This window comes from Rattus norvegicus, chromosome 3, assembly GCF_021556685.1.
Source record: "Rattus norvegicus strain SHRSP/BbbUtx chromosome 3, alternate assembly SHRSP_T2T, whole genome shotgun sequence".
In the NCBI taxonomy this organism is placed as follows: Eukaryota; Metazoa; Chordata; class Mammalia; order Rodentia; family Muridae; genus Rattus; species Rattus norvegicus.
The window spans coordinates 87,377,499-87,399,110 of record NC_141536.1 but is presented as its reverse complement, the minus strand read 5'-3'; the positions used below and the strand labels follow the sequence as shown (position 1 = coordinate 87,399,110).

General features: G+C 46.8%; 1 protein-coding gene across 4 annotated transcripts in view; it reads left to right on the top strand.

Moving 5' to 3' along the window:
• Positions 1-21,612, top strand: part of Prr5l (proline rich 5 like) — a 173,209-nt gene that overhangs the window by 113,183 nt on the left and 38,414 nt on the right. For all 4 annotated transcript variants that reach the window (NM_001080150.1, XM_087653268.1, XM_087653269.1 and 1 more), the window contains 3 exon segments: positions 1,391-1,675; positions 2,854-2,934; positions 17,260-17,308. In NM_001080150.1, the coding sequence (NP_001073619.1) occupies positions 1,512-1,675; positions 2,854-2,934; positions 17,260-17,308 (294 nt within the window). In that variant the 5' untranslated portion in view covers positions 1,391-1,511.

Below are 21,612 nucleotides of genomic sequence, written 5' to 3'. Positions count from 1 at the left end.
TGCTAAGCCACCGGTGCCCACCAGATGCTGTAAAGCACCTCTCGATTTGCCACAAGGAATGAGTGTGTGTGTGTGTGTGTGTGTGTGTGTGTGTGTGTGTGTGTGTGTGTGTAACTGGACCTTGGACCTGAAGAGCTTAAGACTTGCCATGCGTATATGCCAGGCAAGTGCTCTGCTGCTGAGTTCCATCCCCAGGCCTCTGTTCACTTAAAACAACGGTTTATTTACTTTGTGTGTGTGTGTGTGTGTGTGTGTGTGTGTGTGTGTGTGTGTGCGCGCGCGCGCGCCTGCGCGCGCACTGTGGAAGTCAGAAAAGCACTTTGGAAGTTGGTTTTCCTTTGATACAGATCATATGGATTGAACTCTGAGTTGTCATGCTTGGTGGCAGGCACCTTTACCTGCTTGTGGACACTTTTTATAAGTTTTTACTTTTTCTTTTGAGCTGGGGGAGGTCTAAGTTTTCCAGGTTGACCTTGAACTCACAGTGATATGTATCCTAGGAATGCTTTTGATTTCAGATTTCTCCTGCTTTGGCCTCCTAAGTAGCTGAGATTATCGGCCTGCACCTAGTCCTTCTCAGGAGCAAAATTATTGGACCCAACTTGCAGAATCAGCTGGACTTAGAAATGCTTAGGGCGAAAGGAAGATAATTTTGTAAAAGAGAACAAAACTTAGCTCAGAAACCCGGGAAAGAGAACAAGCAAGACATGAAGCCTGGGGCAGGGTCATGGGACACATAAATGGGACACATGTGACAGTCCTATGGCTGTCATGTTACCATCTCCCAATACCTCAGTGCCTGGAGCATATAGGCTCATAAGTGTTTATTGAAGAGACAGGTTCTGGAATGATCAGTCATCTTTACCATGGAGTATAAGTCTCTGGATGGCTGGGAGGGTGTGGGCCGTAGAGATTTTGAGTGCTTGACATGTTACAATGGTTCACCCATGTCGAACAGTAGATATGTCCTGGTGGACTGAATGAACACATAGCAGGTAGGAAAGGGATGGTGAAAGGCTTCTGGGAGAGGGAGCCCCTTGACATGGCTGTTGGGATAAAGGGTGGAGGTCTCTATTGCCAAGGAAAGGAGCTTTTACCTTCTTCACAAAAGCTAGCTTTCTTTCAAAGGCTGTGTAGCGCAGGCATAGAGTGCTGGCCTACCATACACTAAGCCCTGGGTTCCATGCCCAACAGGCACGCACGCACACACACACACACGCACACACACGCACACACATACACACGGATAGGAGCCTTAGCCACAATGGAGGCTCTTGCTGTGTCTCTCTTTTCATTGATTTTTAGGATCATTTGGCTAGAGAGTCTAGCCAGCATCCTTTGGTTACGTGTTTTCAGCCAGGTTCTCAATAAAGGCGGTCTCTCATTTCAGGTGCTGGCTGACAGTAGGGTTTTAAGACACCCCAGAAGCAGCGTTGAGAGAAGCCTTTCTTTCCTGTGGGTGGCCAGAAGCTTCTGGTCCTCAAGACACAGCTCAATCCTCACCTGGACTTATGACCCGCGGCCTTGCTCCCCTCCTGCCCATTGAGTTCCACAAGATGGGCTCCTTCCGCCGGCCTAGACCACGATTTATGAGCTCCCCTGTGCTCAGCGAGCTGCCCCGCTTTCAGGCTGCCCGGCAGGCTCTGCAACTAAGTTCCAACTCAGCCTGGAACAGGTAAGGGCTTGTGGGACCAGCACCACCAGGGAGGGGTTTGGGATGGTCTGGGGAAGCCCTGAGCATCTGCTGCCTCTGAGAGCTTTGCTCATGATGTCTGATCATGGTACCAATGATGAATGGGGCAAGCACCCCTGTTTTCATACTGAGAAAGTAGCTCATTGTGAGTTCTGGCCTGTCAGGGTCAGTTTTACCAGCCTAGGATCATGGGCCTAGAATTGACAGTTACTGTTCATGCCCCCTAACACCCTATACTAGGTGAGTATCTAAGGGTGTAGGGTCTTCCCAGTGACCTCACATCACCCACTTCTCCCTTAGGAAACCTAGGTGTGTTTCTGTGCAAAACTCAGTGAGTGGTGTGTGCCATAGTCTCTTTCACCTGAGCCACTGGCGTGTGGGGGAGGAGAGGTAACTTTGGAGGCCGTCCAGCCAAGTTTGTGAACCAAGCCCCATGTAAATCAGCAAATCAGTATTGCCTTATAAGTCAGTAGGCTGTTGGTTTTCAAATCTGTGTTGGGCTCTGGATAAATGAAAGCATTTCTGAACTTTCTGTGTGCCTGGCCACCGGGCACACTCACGCTGCTGCAGCTCAGGAGGGCTGCCTGGAATGTTCCGGCGTTCTGAGGATCATTGTCCTTTGTAAAATTCCTCAGCACAGACAATATTATAATAAACTCTCCTGCTGATGCTTCTGGCCTTGGTCCTTCAGAATGTGGACTTGAGCCCTGAACTGCGGCCCTTTAAGAGACGAACACCAAGGGGATAAGGCAGGACCATGGAGAATTCTATTAGAAGGGCTGCCATCATTTCTATCTAAGATGGTGGCTTCACAGTTGTAAGAACAGGCAGGGCCAGCTCCTGCTGGCAGTGAACACTCTCTGGATGCTTGCAGAGCCCAGTGATGGCAGTTCTCAGAGAGCTGCTCCGTTGCCTTTCTCCATGTGAGCAAGGGAAGAAGCCCTGGGTGACCTCCCAGAGGCCTAGAACTACCTTCGAATTCTTTTGCCTCGCCCTCCTCCATACTTCGTACTTCTGGGACATTAAGGAAAGGGAGAGAAGACAGCTCTGTGTATGCCTCAGGCTTCACAGCTCTTCTATGACCTTACCTGTGGGCTGTTTGAGAATATGGCCCCTGGAGGCGGATCGCCTAACTGGGATGTGTTTCTTTCTCTCTGCAGTGTGCAGACGGCTGTGATCAACGTTTTCAAAGGGGGCGGCTTGCAGAGCAATGAGCTGTATGCACTGAACGAAAGCATCAGGTACTTGGCTGGCCAAAACCAGTGTTGTTTTCCCGTTAGGGTATATAGGATCCCCACCTCCCAAAACCCACAGCTCTGCTTAGTCCTTGTTGCTCCTCCGTTCGCTGTTGAATTGCTCTTGTACTTGATGTGTTCCGAGACCATTGCCACCTAGACTTCTCATTCTGATATGTCACCTATGCCCATGTACATAATGTGCTTGTGCCGGGGGTACAGATTGATAGATTGGGGGCTGGTATAAATTCTGTAAACGTTTATTGAGCTCTAACCATCATAGTTAATATGACTTAGTGTTTGAGGCAGGATTACTTGAGACTTACTGCTATTATTAAAAGACATAGTAACAAATATTAGAGTACCTCCTTGATAACCAAGTGCTGGAGCAGACATATGTGAACCTTGCATTCCTGGGTTGTTGTTATTTATTGTCTGTTTGTATGTTTATTTTGAGACAAGCCCACGGTGACCTTGAGCTTACTGTGTCACTGAGGATGGCCTTGAGTGCCTGATACCCCTGTCTCCACCTCCGGATTGCTGGCATTCCAAGTGTGAGCTACCATCCTTGGTTTGTAAGATGCTGGAGATGAAGCCCAGGGCCTCTTGCGTAGTGGGAAAAACATACTGTCAACTGAGCCACGTCCCTGGCTCGCTCTCTTGGAATGTATAGTCAGATGGGAAGACTCTCATTAGTCAACCAATCATGACATAGTTGATATGATAAAGTGTGGTGATTGACTTGGTCTCACCAAGAAGTCAAGGGACTATAGAGGTGATGCTTTTGCTGTGATCTGAGGGCCAACCGGGATTTGTTGGGGGAAGGAGACTACAGGTGGGAGATTCAGCAAGTGCAAGGTCGTCCTATGCTTGCAGTAAGCCAGGAACCGAGAGAAACCTAATGCAGAGGGTGCAGGAGGCAGGGTGGTGGTGGTACACTAGGATTTGTGTCCTGGTGAAATGACAGCCCCAGGCTCAGCTAGGGTAAGGAGGTTGAATTAGCTAGCCTTTTAATTCCTCTCTGGGTATGTTAAATACAGAATATCTAGGCTAAAGTCCAGACCTGTGGTGGGCAGAACAACAAACAAGGCCATTGTTCAGGCCTTGTTTATGTTGAATTAAGGTCTGTGTTAAGGTCTGGGTGTTTAAGAGCTCTATTTTCATTAAAACCTGTACAGCACAAAAAAGCAAACAGCTGTCTTACATTTCTCCTATGCACTTGAATTTCATGACATAATTACGTGAATGTGGAAAGAGACAAAAGAGACCATCTAGCCCAGAGCCTCATTTTACAGGGAAGGAAAGTGAGGTCCTGAGAAGGTATGTGACAGGGGCAAAGCCAGGTCACCAGCCACAGAGTAGCAAGAAAGAGCCCAGCTTATTCCAAGCACTAAGTTCCTGGCCTTTTCCTGAGGTTCCTCAGCCCCCCAGTGGAAGTATAAATAAATAAGTCAGTGGATCAGGAATGTGCTAATTGTTTCTCACCTCAGGAGACAGATCCTGACATTGTACTTCAAAGACCTTTGCGGGCAGCTAGAAAGGTGTGTGCCAACCCCAGTGGTCAGCTGCCCCCCCCCCCCCGCCCCCTCCAAGCCCAGAGAAGCCACTGCATGCCGAGGGGTCTTCTGAATGGGGAGGCTGCCTAGAGAATGTAGTAGTGTTCCCGCAGTGAAGATTTTTATTTAAAACTTCTTCATATTTTTGTTTCTTTTAAAAAATTATTTTCAGACTCTCGCTGTGTAATCCCAGCTTTCTTGGAACTCACTGTGTAGAGACCAAGCTGGCGTCTATCCCACAGAGATCTTCCTGCCTCTGCCTCATGGAGGCAGGGGGTGGGGGGACGGGATAGAGGATTTCTGGAGGGGAAACCGGGAAGGTGGATAGCATTTAAAACGTAGATAAAGAAAATAGCCAATGAAAAAAATGGAAAAAAAAAAACCACGATTCAGAGGGTTAGTCCATGAGCGTCATGGCGGGAAGCAGACAGGCATGGCACTGGAGCAGTAGCTGACAGCTTTGCATCCCGATTCACAAGTAACAGTGGAGAGACACTGGGCCTGGAGCCAGCTTTTGAAACTTCAAAGCCCAGCCCCAAGTTAGACACCTCCAACAGGGCCACACCTCTTAATACTTCCAAATCATTCCAACTAACGGGACCGAGCATTTAGACATACAAACCAACCTACGGAGTTCATTTTCATTCAAAAGACCACACCTGGACATCTCAAGTTATCTCAAATTGCATAAAGCAAGCCAGCCGACTTGCTTCCACATCGGCGAGTGTATGTAGACACACACAGCTGCCCAGTGACCACAGTCCTGAAGTGGACGTGCCGCTCTGCCCACATTCTCACAGACGCGGGCTTTGACTTTGATCAGTTCTAGGCTCGTAGTATTCTCCAGTGTAAGAGAAGCCAGGCAGCACTGGATTCAGAGCCTGGGGAATCCAGGCTAATTAAGTCCTATGAGGTTGGGGAAGTTGCTTAATTTTTCTGTCTGTTTCTCCTTTCATAAAATGTGGGTGATAATGGCACCAGCCTCATGGCAGTTTGGAGGGTTGTAACTTGCTTAAGCATCCTTGGCACAGAGTCTGATGCAAAAGAAGTGTTCAGCGAACGTTAGACTTTCTCTGTGTTGTTGTGATGAGTGCTTAGGAATAATGGGGGTTATGCTGTGAACGAGCCCACAGTGCCAAGTGACGAATTGTCCTGGGGACAGAACCAGCACGATGATCTCCCTAGTGTTTTGGATATGAGGTAACCTCTCTTTGAACTTGAGAGCTGCTCAGAGCGTGTGCTTGGAACTAAAGTTTGGGTGAGGCTGAGCTCTTACAAGGACAGCCAGCTATTTCTTCTTTCTGTGGAGACCAAGTCTAAGAGGAAATGACTCTCTTGGTTCTCCATTCTGTTCAGCCAAGCAGTAAAAATCTTTTTGATCATCACTAATCCTCTTCCCTGGGTCTCTGATCCCAGCCAGGCTTGGCCCCCTTCCTATCTATCTTCCTGTCTTTCCTGCCCCCTCTTGTATATATGTCTGTCTGTCTGTGTCTGTGTCTTTTTGTCTGTGTGTACACTTGAGGCGTGGGCAGAGGTTAAAATCAAGTGCCTTCCTTGGCTGTTTTCCATCTCATCAATTTTATTTATTCCTGGCCTCCTTGGGCACCTCTATTATAGATACACACACACACACACACACACACACACACACACAAACACACACACACACACACACACACACCTTGTTTTGTTATCGGGGAACATTGAACCCAGGATATATCTATTTGACTTAGCTGGGTACCAATGAGATCTAGGAAAGTGCAACCATCCCAGTGCTGACCTCACAGACCCATGCTCAGCTCTTTTGTGGGTCTGGGAATCAGAACTCAGGTCCTCATGTTTGTGCAACGGCACTTTGCTGACAGCTCGCACGGCTCTCTTTCTAGCAATGTAATCAGGATGCACCTGGGAGAAATGGACGCTTGAAAGTAGGAACCAGTGCACAGGATGGCCAGAAAGCAGGCGCACTTGTGTAACTGGATCTTATAATTCAGCCACTGCAAGTGTTGGCCCTCTCTTTTAAGACGTGTCATTGAAAACACTGTCTTTGCAAATAACCTTTGAAGTCATACAGGGAAGAACTTTGCTCCAAGTTTGGCCAAGTTCTAAAACATAATATTGAATTTAGACACAAGTATTTCCAGACCTTAGGAGTAAGTCCATCCAAAACAGAGTGGCCAGTTTTCCCGAAATGAGAGTCAAGACACCTGTTTTGTCAATATGAAAACCATAAATCAGAATACTTTCTACTTGCAACTGCCTTGGGAAGCAGAACATGACTCGATATCCCCACAGGCAAGGAGATGACCTTTCTGAATAGAATTATTCTGGCCAGATTGCCAGTCCTCACTGTCCACAGTGCTGGCTCAACCTGCACACCTTTCTGTCTGAGTTCTCTGGAGCTTGGATGTGGTGTTTTAATGCTCTAGCTTCACCCTTGACAGGAGTGGCCGAGTCCTGGTGTGGATCATGTTCTTCCTTAGGAAACAATACTTTTACATGGCCAGCAAGAGCTGGAAGAGTGAGAAAACAAAGATTACCGTTTACTGGTTCTCAGGAGAACCTGGGTTGGGGTGCACTGACAGAGGGGCTGTTGGTGTTGTTACCCATCTATCAAGAATTTGTGATGGGCTCTGCTTGATCCTAGACACGTTCCTGAGCGGCCATTGGGTAGATCTGAACTTGTATTAGAGAAGAGCTGGGCAGGGGTTGGACTGGGGATGGGATTGATTCCTAAACTGAAATCTGAGGGGTAAGCAGTTGGCAGTCAGGTACACAGGGTAGTGAGGACATAACTGTCTGTCTGTTTCTTACCCTATAACCTCAGCTCCCAGGGAGGACTTTTTCTCTGCAAAAGTAAGCATTCAGAGGTAAGGCTTTCGGAAGCTGTAGATACGTTATCTATCTGTGGCTGGCCTGAGGAGAATGTACATCCCTCCTCTCTCCAGTCACACCACTTCTGTTCTTGGGGAGCAAGGTAATGGCGTAAAGGGAACCCCAGAGATGATTAAGGAGAAGAGGCTCTGGTAACCATTGATCTCTGGATTGATCTCTGGCCAGTCTGAGCTGAGACTTCCGTCTGAGGACTCCAAGGCGCAAATCCCAGAGGGCAATCCACCTCAGAGGTTCCCATCCTTCTGAGATTGCTGACTAGTGGAGGCTGGGAAAAGCAGGGGGCTGGGAAAAGGGGGAGCCTAAGTCCCCCCGGAAGGGTGGTTAATGGCACCAAGGCCAGTGTGAAGCATGAGTCCTTGAGGCAATGACTGTACAAGTACCTGTTTAGCAGAATGCAGCAGGCCCTTCTGAGGCTGTGTGCGGACTCACTCGTGTACAAGCGTCATGCCTGGAAACTGGATACTGTCTCCCTGTTGTATGGATGAAAGGTAGACTAGCTCACTGGGGCCATCTCTGCAAGAAGTGTTGGGACTTTATTTATTTATCGAAGTGGATTTTTTTTATTTATTTACATTTCAAATGTTATCCCCTTTCCTGGTTTCCCATTCATAAACCCCCACCCCATCCACCCACTCCTTCCAGCCTCCCTGCCCTGACATTCCCCTACACTGGGGGGTCCAGCCTTGGTAGGACCAAGGGCCCCTCCTTCCATTGGTTTATGTTGGGACCTTAAACCCAGCTTGCCATGTTGTCAGAAGACACTAGAATCCTGCAGAGCTGACACAGGCCACATTCTGGCCTGATGCACTTGGGTATGGCCTCACTAAAGGATCTTGAAGTAGGTGTGGTTGACGGGATGATGTCTTTAAAAGTAAAACCTTAGTTTGGGTGGGACTAAGATAAGATTTTATTGTATTTTTCTTTTCTTTCTTTTCTCCTCTCTCTTTTTGAGACATGCCTCATTATTTAGTCCCAGCTAACCTGGAACTCACACTGTAGACCAGGCTGGTCTTAGACTATCAGAGACCCTTTTGGTTCCACCCCTCGAGTCCTTTATGACTTGATTAGTATACCACCAGGCGAGGCCCCTGAGGGCTGTCTTTTGAGCTCATTTGGCTCTTCCTGATCTCATACCTTGTGCTGCTGTTGAGAAACTTGTCTTTGGGGGACAGGAAAGTCCTTAACAAGAAGTGGCAATTGGAGACCAATGCGACTGGCCCATGTGTTGGTCTAAATGTTGTTAGAAATCTACTCTCCTTCCCCAAAACTCATGGTTTCTATACTGTTTGGAAAGTTTCAGTCTGGCAATGTAAGATCCATAACCCAGGCTTAGGCCAGTCAAGCATCCTGAGATTTGCCTGCTGGTTTTAAAGGAATTTTCTTCTACTCCTTGCTTCTAACAGTCATATTCCCTCCCTCCCCATCTTGTCTTCTTCCTTTGTAGACACAGTGTACTTCCTCCATTTGAGTTCTCTGTGCATTAGTCTCCTATGGGCAGAAGGCAACGTGACGGATTCCCACCTGGGAGGCTGTTGGAGTATTCGAGGGTGTGCAAGCTGTCCCATGCAGCATGCACCTCATAATCAGGAACTTAGCTTGTGCCCAGTTATTGGGTGTCTTTCTTTAGTGTTCCCACTGATACCCATTGGGGTGCAGACAGATATGGGGAACTGGTAGTGATGTGCCCCACCCAGAGGCACTGACTCCAGTGCATCCCAGTGGAATAGGCCAAAGGGCTTTGAAAGGCCAGCTTTTGTATGCTACCACTTAACAGGCTGTTGCCTCCAAACAAGCCTTGTTGGAGTTGCTAGGTGGGATCTTCAGAGGAGGAACAATCAGGTTGGCTGAGCACTGCATTGACATCTGGCTTGGAGCCTCCCTGGAGGGCCTTGCTGTTCCTGGATTTTGAAGCAGTTGAGGCAGGTCCCACAAAGCAGCCTAGGGAGAATGTGGGGTAGCCAACTATTTAACAACTAGTACTGCTCTCTTGACCCATCCTAGCTGAATGGTGGCCTACTCATCTCTAATGTTAACTTGGGAAGACAATTAAAGCAAGCTGACAAACAGAAGGATTTGGCTATCGTGCTCCTCCACCCCTCAGCCCTCTACCTCTACATGCAGGGGTGATGGTAGTTGTGAGGTAGCTTCTGACAGTCCCTTCTGCCCTGTGCTGGCTGGATCCCAACTTTGGAGCTGTCTACTTTACTTTCAGGACAACAAGAGCGGAGACCACGTTGACAGCATGGTATGAGGAGGAGATCCAGGGTCTAGGTCAGTCGTTCTCAACCTTTCTAATGCTGTGACCCTTTAATACAGTCCCTCATGTGGCGACCCTTAACCATAAAATGCTTTTTGTTGCTACTTCATAACTGTAATTTTGCTAGTGTTAGAAATTGGAATGTAAATATCTGCTATGCAGGATTATCTGATATGCAATTCCTAAAGGGGTCTCGACCCATGGTGTTGAGAAACCCTGGATTATGTAATCACAGGAAGTCCTGTGAACTGGGGTGGCAGCTCAGCTGGTCAATGTGGGCAGGTGTCAGGGTGTGACACAGTATAGCCCAGTACCTTGTTCCCTCTTTTTTCCTGTTGTAGCTTCTTCTGCCTTCTCACTGACCTTCATGCTATTTCTGCTTTCACTGGGTTCACGTGTCCCACGTAAACATTTCCTTCCCATAGCTTTTGGCTCCCTAACTTCCTTCTAACTCAGCTGCTTGTGGTGGAGTGGCTTGAGCAGAAGTCTGTTGTCAAATGAAGTCCCAGGCCTGGGAATGTGAAACTGATCGTGTGGGTATGTCCTGGACTATGCGTCTTTTCACATCAGCCACATCAGCCTCGCAACCCCTTTCCCTTGTGGTGTCTACCTTTTAACCCTTAGAGAGCTGTGCTCTGGGCCTAACATTGCTATTCCATTCACATTTCCCAGGACCTAAATCTGAGGTTGGGGAAGGCCTGTCTGCTGTCCTGGGCAGGAGTGAAAGAGGAGAAAGATGGGGTCCTAGGGCTGTAGGCTTCAGAGTCAGCCAGACCTGATAGAATCTTCATGACCAACCCTTGCCAAGCCTTACCACAAGTCAGAAAAGAAGTCTACAAAAGAAGTCTACAAAAGAAGATGAACTCGACCGCCTCTTGCAGTTGTCCTGTTCTGTAGGTGTCTCACTATCCCCAGATTCTCTGAGGACTGGGACGAGTGCATTTGCCTGCTTGCTGCCCACTGTTAGTGTCAGGGAATTGGCCATCAGTATTCAGACCCAGGCAGCGGCTTCCAGACTTAATGAGCTGTGGTCTTGGAGGTCATCTTGGTTAGAAGCAGGGCTGTTTCTGCTCCTCTGCAGATACTGCTTAAGCTAAACCACAGAAACACAAATGCTGTGCATATCAGGGCCTGACACACATGAGTAGTAAATCGACTGAGAAAATGAGACACCATCTTAGGTACAATTTGTGTTTATTCCTTAGTATTTTTAATATGTTCCAAGAGATAATTGTGTTTCTGTTGTCAGAAGAAATCTTAGACAAAACTGGGAAAATAGAAGGTAGGTTGCCAGAATTCTAGGCTTCTGAGTCTCACACGAACCTGGGTCTATGTACTAGCAATCCAGAAATTTCTCCCTTTTGCAACTTGGAGATAGCAGACTACCATCTCACGAATCCGGCTGTTCTTCAGTCTGCTTTTCTCCTCTCTCTGTGCTTTACCCACAAACTAGATAAACTTGGTGAGCCAGATAGCGGGGGTGAGAGGGGAATTACCTTTGCTTTGATTTAGACCAGTATCTCTGATGCCTTGCTTGTGTGTGTGTGTGTGTGTGTGTGTGTGTGTGTGTGCACGCATGCGCGCGCGCACGCATACGCATGTGTGGTGTATGTGTATGACTTGTGTTTGTGTGTGGTGTGTATGTCTCTATGTGTATATGTGTCTGTACGTATGTGTGTTTTTGTGTATATGTGTCTGTGAGGTGTCTTTGTGTATATGTTTCCCTATGTGTGAGTGGTGAGTTTGGGTGTGTCCTGTGTGTATGTATGGTGTGTGTATTTGTGTGTGTCCCTGTGTGTGAGTATGTATAATGTGCTTGTGTGTATATCCTATGTGTGAATGTATGTGTATATGTCTGTGTCTGTGTGTTTTTGTATATGCATGTGTCACTGTATATCTGTCTGTATATATGTATCCCTCTCTGTGTGTATGTGTTTGCGTTTTTATGTGTGCAGGCACATGCATGCATGTGGACCAGTGGACAGCCTTGGGTATCATTCCTTAGGAGTCATCCATCCTGTTTCTGAGTCTCAGTGACTTGCTATCACCAGACCTGGACAGCAGGCCCCAGGATTCCTCCCGTTCCCCATTTCCCAGCTCCAAGGTTACAAGTGCACGCCATTGGGCTGGAATTTTAAGTCTAGTTCTAGTCTCCAACTCAGGCCCCCAGTGTGATTCTTAAGAAATCTCAGCTTTGGGGTTGGGGATTTAGCTCAGTGGTAGAACGCTTGCCTAGGAAGCGGAAGGCCCTGGGTTCGGTCCCCAGCTCCAAAAAAAAAAAAAAAGAAAAAAAAAAAGAAATCTCAGCTTTTGAATGAGAGAGTGGTCAGGGAGGAGGCCTTTTCCTGGGTCCTGACTCCTCTTCTTCTTGCACCCGGCATCATATTGAACATAGAACAGCTTTCTAGTAAATTATTATAAATCAAACAATTAATTAGTGAGCTTGCTATTCCCTTTGCCAGTTTTCAGATAAGAGGGGCAGCATCTACTGCAGTCCTCTGGAGAGGGCACTGTTTTCTGAGTCAGGGTCAGAATCTGGACTCCATCTGACCTGAGAAGCTATACTAGGTCACATAGCCTCGATAGGTAATTTAAAAACAGACCATGGTGAAATGCAGGAAAAGGATTAATTCAATGTAGTGATATTGAAAGAGGGGGCAAAAGGATATAGTAGTCCCTCTTTGGGGTCCTGGCATAAGAATTTAGGCTTAAATAAAGGCAAAAAGTGCATAATTAAGTGGTCTTGGTCAGGGTGTGGTTCTGATCATCACGGCCCATCGTTGTCTCAGATTTAGACTGAACTATGAGACACTCTGACAAGTTGGCAAACTACATGAAATCTCTTTCTGGAAGACAAGTGTCTCCTTTGACTGGCACCTGGGTTCTGCATTTTCCTTATTTGAACATGGGATTCCTGGGGAACTTCCAGTTTCTTAAGAACTATTGTCTTGGTAGTCTGATGGGTTACGGGAGGGATACACGTGGACACGTGTATCCTTCAAGTGTCTTTACTGTCAGGATAGCCATAGACTGAGGTGGAAATGTGGGAGACCTCGTAACTCTCAGTTTGGTTGACATGTGAACAGAGGGTTTTTTTCTGAACTGCCCTTTCCTTGCTAGACAAGGACAAGCAGAATAGACAGTGCAGTGGCAGCTGTGTAACCTGACTCGGCTGTGGTTTACCCACAAGTTGGCCGGCCAGCACTGCTCCCATCCCTTGGCCCCGGCCACCTTTCCTCACCTCCTCTGCCTCCTCTAAGTCCCCTTGGATCAGTGGTTCTCAGGTTACCAACCCAGGGAGCAATGGAAGTGCTGGTTCTCAGAACTTTTAAGCTGTCACCCCTTTGTCTGCCTGCTTCCCGATATTACACTCATGCTTGGAACTTACTCCCACAGTCCTTTCTTGGGTTTCAGGCTGGGGCAGTGAACCATGCCACTAGACAGAAGAACTAGTGAGGTAGTAGCAAAGTTCAGAACCCCGATAAAACTCATAACTGAGGATGGCAGGAGTTCGAAATAGCTAGGTTCCTGTCCTGGAGTGCGTGACCACAACACCCCACTAAGAGGACCACGGCAGCATAGAGCTTAGAGTTCTTCATGCTAATGTGGTATCTAGACAAGACCTGAGTAATTAGCCAATGAGCCTCCTCAGACGGTATTTAATCTCTGGCCCACCCCGAGTAAGTTGTATGCATCCTTGTCTGCCATGAATAAACCAGTTAGGACAAGCAAGGACTGTCTTCTTTATTAAGGGCCATCATGGGGAAGGCCTTTGTCATACAGAGTCATGCCTTTGTCTCTGGTAGAAGCCTCCCAGCCCCACCAAGCACCTCACAGGTCCACAGCCAGTTCCCAACTCCCTGGCAGATTCTGGGTCTATAGGAATCTGAGAGCCACAGCCTCCTGTCCCAGCACCCCACCCCCACGCTTCAGTTTCTCACCTGAAGGAACAAGGCTGGGGCTCCTATCTTAGACTGCATTCACCTCCCCTGAGGGATGTGTTAGAATCCCACAAGCCTGGCACCCCAGCAGCAGGGAAGAAACGCAGCCTAGTGCCTTCCTGAGCTGGGTATTGGCTGTGTTCCAGCTCCCCAGGGGCAAGGCGGAAACGCAGACCCACACTCAGTAACCTTGGTGGTGGCTACTGTTAGTTTTAGGATCATTTTAAATAGTGTTTTGAACGTGATTATATTCATGCGGTCAAAAATGTTATAGCTGTGGCTGGGAAGATGACTTGGTGGTAAGGTATTGCCACATAAGTGCATGGACCTGAGTTTGGTGGCCAGGGCTAGTACCCATGTGAATAGCACATGGTAGTGTGTATTTGTAATCAAAGGACTGGGAGGATAGAACCAGGAGGGTCCCTGAGGTTCGATGGTCAGGGAGCCACCGGTCCCAGTGAGAGAGACCTTGTCTCAAAAAATAAGATGGATGGCTCCCAAGGTGTCCCACCTGAGGTTGGTTGATCTTTGGTTTCTACATGCACATGAATACACATGAACATACACTTGCATACATGCACATGTGTGTACATGTGTGTGTGTGCGTGTGTATGTGCATGTTATAAAAAGGTATAAGGTGGAGAATCTTTACTGTACCCCAAAAGCCTAGTTCCCATTTGTTCCTCTTCAAAAGCAACTGCTATTATAAGAGTATCTCATTGAGCAGTCTTCTAGAATGTCTGTCTGCATGTGTAGGAATATGCATAGAAATGCACCTGGTGTCCTGGGGCTCCCTTCCCAAAGACCATAGTCTAGATTAGACTAGGCTAATAAGGTCACAGTATGTTTTGTGACCCTGAGTCCCTCTAACTTCAGGGAATCCAGTTTGCTAAACTGTTGCCTGGCCCTCCTTAATTTTTTTTTTTTACAGTGCCAGTATTTTATTACCCAAGTAAACACATAGGCTAGTTCCTAAATCATAATGAAAATGACATATGTATTAATTAGAAGAAAGAGTTTTGAGTTTTTTTTTAAGGGTGTCTGGTAGTATTTTTTTTATTAACTTGAATATTTCTTATTTACATTTCGAGTGTTATTCCCTAACATCCCCCTAACCCCTCCCCCTCCCCTTCTTTATGGGTGTTACCCTCCCTATCCTTCCCCCATTGCCGCCCTTCCCCCAACAATCACGTTCACTGGGGGTTCAGTCTTAGCAGGACCCAGGGCTTCCCCTTCCACTGGTGCTCTTACTAGGATATTCATTGCTACCTATGAGATCAGAGTCCAGGGTCAGTCCATGTATAGTCTTTAGGTAGTGGCTTAGTCCCTGGAAGCTCTGGTTGGTTGGCATTGTTGTTCATAAGGGGTCTCGAGCCGCTTCAGCTCTTCCAGTTCTTTCTCTGATTCCTTCAACGGGGTCCTGTTCTCAGTTCAGGCCCTCCTTAATTTATAGTCACAGTTTCAGGATCCTCTAGTCTCTTCCCCGGGGAAGGAGAGGAGAACACAGAGCCTTGTGTTTTTCTGTGTTATTTTGAAAGTGTTGCATGTGTCTAAATCTCAGGGTGCCTCAAGAATTTGCAGAAGCTGAGATTGCCAGCACAAGGCTTACACACGTTCAAGCTAGTCAAAATTCCAACATAGATGGGGGAAAGGCACACAAGACCTACTCCTCACCCTTCCCACATCAGAGGACCTATGACAGCTAATAACAGAGGAGAGTCATCTTTTCTTTGGGGTGTGGCCACTAGTCACCTGGGTTTTCTCTGCTCCATTAAGACTTTCTGGAAATACTTAGAGTTTTTTTTTTTTTAATGATGAATTGAAAGCTTATGATGAAGGTTAACAATCACGGACACCAATTCTACGACATGTTGTTTGGTCTCAGTATTATTTTAGTCCCTCAGTGTTGTGGGACCTGGTCTATCCGATAGGACTTGGCTCTTCCTCACAAGCTTGGCTTCTTCACCAACGGCCCTGAGATTTTCCAGTGGACACAAAGACTGTCAAGGAGGCATTTTGCTTCTTGATCAGAGGCAGACTCCATGCTTCATTTGGCCTTGAAACTTCCATGCATGTAGTACTAGCAGCTCAGTTCCGTTTTCTCCCCCCAAGACATGCCTAGTACCACAGAGATCAGAAGACGGCACAGGATCCTCTGGAACTGGGGTCACAGCTAGTGACACGTTTATAGTCTAAGGTGAGAAACCTTCTCCTGTACCAGGTAACCTGGGCAGGCCTTAGACAAAGGGCCCTCGCCTGTGAGCCTCAGCGACAGCATCTGTAAGACTGGGTAGAGGATAAGGGAATTGTGAGCCTCAATGTGGGTCCTAGAAATAGAACCTGGGTCCTCTACAAGAGCAGCAAGCGCTCTTAATGGCTGAACCATTTCTTCAGTCCCAGCCCAATAGCCTTTGCTACATTTCCACCACTCAGACAAGCCTTGGGTTGAATTGATAGAGTGGTTCTTAGATGGGCAGCTGTTAAGGTGAATCTCGAAATGCTTTATCTGTTTGCTGTATTTCTGCTGCGGGAAAAGGGTGGTGCTTTTCATGTGTTTTCCGTTTTCCACACTTTTGTGGAAATTTCAAACCTGAGTGTTTCTCTCTTATTCTGTCCCCAAATTCTTGTTCCTGTTTCGTGCACATAATGGCATATTGCTGTAACCGCCTGTTTATTCATCAGTGACATGTGTGAGCATGTTTTGGGGGAAGTTAATACCCAGCAAGATTGTCAGACATTTGAGCATTTGCTCCTTAATAACCGTAGCAGGTGGGAGAGGTGATGAGAACATTGAAGTCAGGGAGATTTTGTTCCCTGGAGAACTTATTGGATTCCAGGAGCCTGTTTTTCTTGTTTTGAGCTTTTTCTCACCTTATCTGAATCAAATCCAAGATGGATCAGTGGGGATGGGCCCATTATTTTTCACAGGGGGAAGAAATCTGTGTCCAAATCTCTATTTGTTCATATTTCCAGCACTTAGGATGCTTTGATATTGCCTTCTGAATGTATTTATTAATATCCACATCCTACACCCAAGAGTGGGAGCTATGCAAGCAAAGACCTTGTCTGTCCTTCTCACTCTGGACCGTGCTCTCACTAGAACAGTTTGTGGGACCATACTGGGCAGCTCAGTAAATGTGTTGCCTAGGTAACCAGAAACTCAATTTCCTCACTGTTGTCTTTTTTGTAGACTGCCCCAGTACATTCAGGATGAGACAAGACCATCCCAACATATCCTCAACGTGAATTTTAAGTCTAGGCGTCTCTGATGGGCTTAGAGGAGAGGAGACATGGAGTTATAGGAAAGGCATTGAGTTTGCAGAGAAGGTCTAGGTTTAAACTTCGGCTCTTGGCTAATTGGTAAATGGGGGTAGGCATGATGTCTCTATCTATGCAAATTGTAACCATGATACCACGCTGCACACACTTGAAATCTTTGGATGAGGAACGTATTAAAAAAAGTGTGTTTTAGACTTAAAACTGCTTATAAATGTTATCACTGTAGAAGCATGGGGGCAAAGGGCTCTACCAGGACCTAGGAAAGAACATTTCCTCTCCCGCCTGGGTTCCACCCCTGTGCTACTGGTAAGCACACTTGTCATCATTCTTTGGAATCCATCTTTAGCAGCTATGACTGCATCAGTAGCTGCCTGACTCTGATTCTGTGTTTCTCTCTCCCCAGGCGGCTGCTGAAGAGTGAACTTGGATCGTTCATTACTGACTACTTCCAGGTAAGCTTGGAAGGTCCCAGAGCCCATTATACACGCAGTTCACACACCACCAGGGAGGGGTGTCAATCCTGTACATTTGAATGTTCCTCCAATGCCTACAGCTACATGTGCTGCGGTGACCGTAGGGAGCTGCTGCGCTGGCTTGGCCCCTGATGTTAGTGGGAATCAGTCAGATCACTTGCAGTCAGACTTTTGAGCCTTAGGACTTATTTATATTGTTAAGAGATTGTTGCTTGGGCTCCATCTGTCTGTCCTTATCATGTGAGAAACTGTGCCTCAGAAGCTTCCAAACACATCTTTAGTCAACGTACAGAAGAACACATAATGCTTCCATGAGAGGAAAAAGTAGTTTCCAGAATAAGACAAAAGAATGGTGCTGTTGTGCATATACAGATGTCTGCATGGCCTGCCTTCTAGAAGCTAGTCTTTTCTCTTCTGGCCTCTCACTATATTGATCGTGTCACGCAGTTCCTGGGCAGCTGCACTGTCCAGCCCTGGAACACAGGCAGGAAAAGGCAGAATCCACTTAAGATTACTGAAGACATAGCTTTCCACCAGAGGACCATGACTTCCACCACTGCCCTAAATCCCTCCTGTTCTATGTGTGGTGTTTAGTTAGGTTATGTGCCCTTTGGACAGATTATTTCTGGTCACTAGGCCTCCTGGTCTGTTCTGTTGACAGCAGGATTGGTATGACAGGCAGACTTCCTTCCTGCCTACGTATTGTTGTGGGGTTAAAAAAGTCAAAGTCTCAGGTGTGTGTGTGTGTGTGTGTGTGTGTGTGTGTGTGTGTGTGTGTGTGTGTGTTTCTTTCTCTGCAAAGGACAGTTTCTAAGTCATAGACAGCTGCTCCCTTACTTCTGAGCAGAGGTGTTTGGGAGCTGGATATTGATAGTGAGGTCAGCCCTGCTTCTCGATCATTCTCTAGGTGGGTCTGGGCAAGCTGCTTTATTTCTGTCTGTCTCAGTTTCCTTGTTTGTAAGATGAGCATAAAAATATAGTTCACCCCATTGTGCAGTTTGCGTGAAATAACATTCTCTCTCTTTCAGAAGTTGCCATTTCTCTCAGTTTCTTCTACAAAACCAGGACCTAACCTTTAGGACCTACCTGTATAGGGTTGCTATAGGGACTAAATATGTTTTTATTTACAAAACCCTTGCTGGCTAGCACAAAATAAGAGCCTAAGTGTTGGTTAAGTTTATCCTGGTTCTTATTTATTATGCTGAGGCACAATCCCATCCATTCTAATGGGACAGAAATGTCAAAATACATGGGGTCTTGGTGGTAGTTTGTTTTGTGTTATTTTGTGTCCAAGTAGAGAGCACCATTTTAAAACTGTTTGGAGAGATTTTTGCAGTTAGAAAGTGGGACATCATTTTTGTTCTGTTTTGTTTTGTTTTTGACTCATCAGGAAATATCAGACTTATGAATGCCCACGCTTAAAGGATGACAGACACCAGTCAAGTAAACACAAGCTCATATACACTTGTGTATGTGCGCGTGCGAAAGACACACACACACACACACACACACACACACACACACACACACACCACACATGAGGAAACAGTAACCCCTAAATCTGGTCAGATCAAGATCCAATGGAAGCCTGGAGTTCTGTCAGGTCATCCTCTGCTGTGTGGACAGTAGCATCTGTTGTGGGCTGGGGGTGGAGTGAGAGGGAGACTAAAGACTTAGAACGTAATTGTGAGTCCTGACTGTGAATCATCGAATTTGCCCTTCACTCAAAGGTCAGCCTTTACCTCACTCCACTCCCCTGTGGTCTCTATTGATTGGTTTGAAGGCAGGCAACTGAGAAGAGATTTTTTTTTTCTTCCTAAGTCCTGAAGAGGAACCTGCTGGGCTGCTATCTTCTGGTTTGACATTTGAAGGAGATGGGGTCTGTGTGGTTTCAGTCAAGTTTCAAATGCCAGCTGTCTTTTGGTGTTGGGGGCTACCCCAAGGCCGGTAGGGTGTGCCTAGTGGGGACTTGTGCACGTGGGAAGCCCTGAGGTTTTGGGAGGTGACTAATACTGCTTACAAAGATGCCAGATACTTCAAAACTAATAACCACATGTCATTTCCTACCAGGGACCTAACCAGAGGAGCTGCTTGGTGAACACCAAGTCTTTTTCTTGGGGTGTAGTGTGGGGAGAGATTTTTCAGAACCTTAAATGTGGAGTTTTCCTTATTTAGGGTGAGAAACTGGAAAAAGACTCTTCTAGACACATTTCTTTTCTTTTTTCTTTTCATTTCTTTTCTTTTTTTTTTCCGGAGCTGGGGACCGAACCCAGGGCCTTGCGCTTGTTAGGCAAGCGCTCTACCACTGAGCTAAATCCCCAACCCCTCTAGACACATTTCTAATGCAGATTTTACTTTTTTTTAAAGTCGTGGGTGTTTGTTTACAGCTCCACACCTCCCCAGAGTTCTTAAGCATTTACTCTCCTGTTTACCTCTGTCAACATTTTAGGGAGAGGGGGAAGGATTGTCTACTATACCAGAAGTGACTTTTAGAGACCTAAACACGGCAATGAATAACATCAGAGTTGGGCTTAGAAAATGTTTGCTTTATCCCTTATAGTCAAGCCAGAGAAAGTCTATGCAGTCTTCTCCAGGACTTGGTAGGCTCCTTATTTAAGGAAGAGGGAGCGAACCTTTGGCATCTTTAGCTAGGGATAGTTGATGGCTAAGGTTCCGTGCCAGTATTTTGTTTGTTGCTAGTTAATTTCTAAGCGATTTTTCCACTTGTGGTAAGTGGTGCTGCTACCGGTTCCTTTTAGCACTCAGAGTGACAATTTCGACAAGCAGTTTAAAGAAAAAGAAATTGCTCATAAAGGATAACAATGCAGGGGTCCCTGGCTGTGGTCCCCGGGGTGAAGCTTGTTCAGGAGACATTCAAGTGGGAAGGTTAGGGCTGGACACTGCTATGGTTCCCAAATCTGCACAAGAAATCTCCACACAGCAAGGAGTCACGGAGACAAGGGAAGCTTCTGGGCAGCACACCGCAAAGCTGGAGAGGCTCAAACTAAGGATCTGGAGGAAAGAGTAAGGAGCCTTGAGAAGCCGAGCCCTAGGACAATCAGGAAAGTCCCTCAACCCCGGTTGTTTCAGAAGAGTGTAAAGCAAGTTTCCCGGTCCGGGGCTCCTCAGAGTGAGGTCTACAGCCCCACCCCCACCCCAACCTCCACACATGCATTTGAAAGTTATGTTTGCTCTTTCTTGGAACCCTCCTCTCCCAGTGAGAGCTTGCCACTTGCAGAGTCACAGACCGAGCTCTTCCTGTCTGGGTCTCAGCTTTAGCACAAGTGAGCATTTTTATTTTACAATTTTAAAGAAAGAACAGCCACAGTGAAGAGTAATGAAAATGACCTGGGGTGAGGGCAGAGGCAGCAGGTAAAAAAAAAAATGTGGCTTATCTCTGGTCTGCACACAGAGAAGACAGCCTGTTTGGGCTGCAGGAACTTGAATAAATTTCCAAGAGACACTGGCCAGAAAAATCTGTGACATTTCCAGTATCGACTCCCTCCCCCTCCCCCCTCCTGTCTGTTTTGAATTGTGACTGAGAAGAAAATTGAGGTTTCGGAGTAGAACTCTCTCCCAGCGACTGCCTGGAGGGATAATTGTTTCTGTCGTGCTTGAAAGTGGGTATTATAAAGTGATCTGCATTTTGGATTCCTTAGTGAGGTATCTCTGTGGTTCAACACATGGGGCGGGGCAGGGTGTCGAATACCTCCTTTTCCCAGTTCTGCATCTGTGGGTTGCACTGTTTGCTAAAAGTCTTGCCCCAAGCTCGGAAGGTTCCATTTCTTTTGGTGGAACTAGAGATTGCTCCATACAGAAACTAAGTCAAAGGCTCTGAGTGAGGGAATGTTAGGGAAAAGGGGGACATGGACAGAGCATTTACCAATAGGTCATGGATGCCTGGCTGTGTTTGACTTGTGTGTGTGTGTGTCTGTGTGTGTGTCTGTGTCTGTGCATGCACATACATACATGCACATGTGAGTGCTAGCGGATCCATGTATGTGAACATATAGGTATGTTCATAATTTGTTTATCTGATTACTGCAAGGGCCTCAGGAGAGACTGGTCATCACAGTACTAGGGAAGTGTGCGTTTGGCAGTAGCTGAGAGGAGACCCATAGTGAGGGGTCCCAGACAGAATGGAGTTTAAAGCTGTAAACCAATGCAGGAATTTAAGGGAATCTACACCAGTACCACACGCAGTAGCACTGACTGACCATGGGGGTGGAAGGCAAGATCTTCAGATCAGGCCCAGAATAAATAAATAGAAATGAGTAAGATAA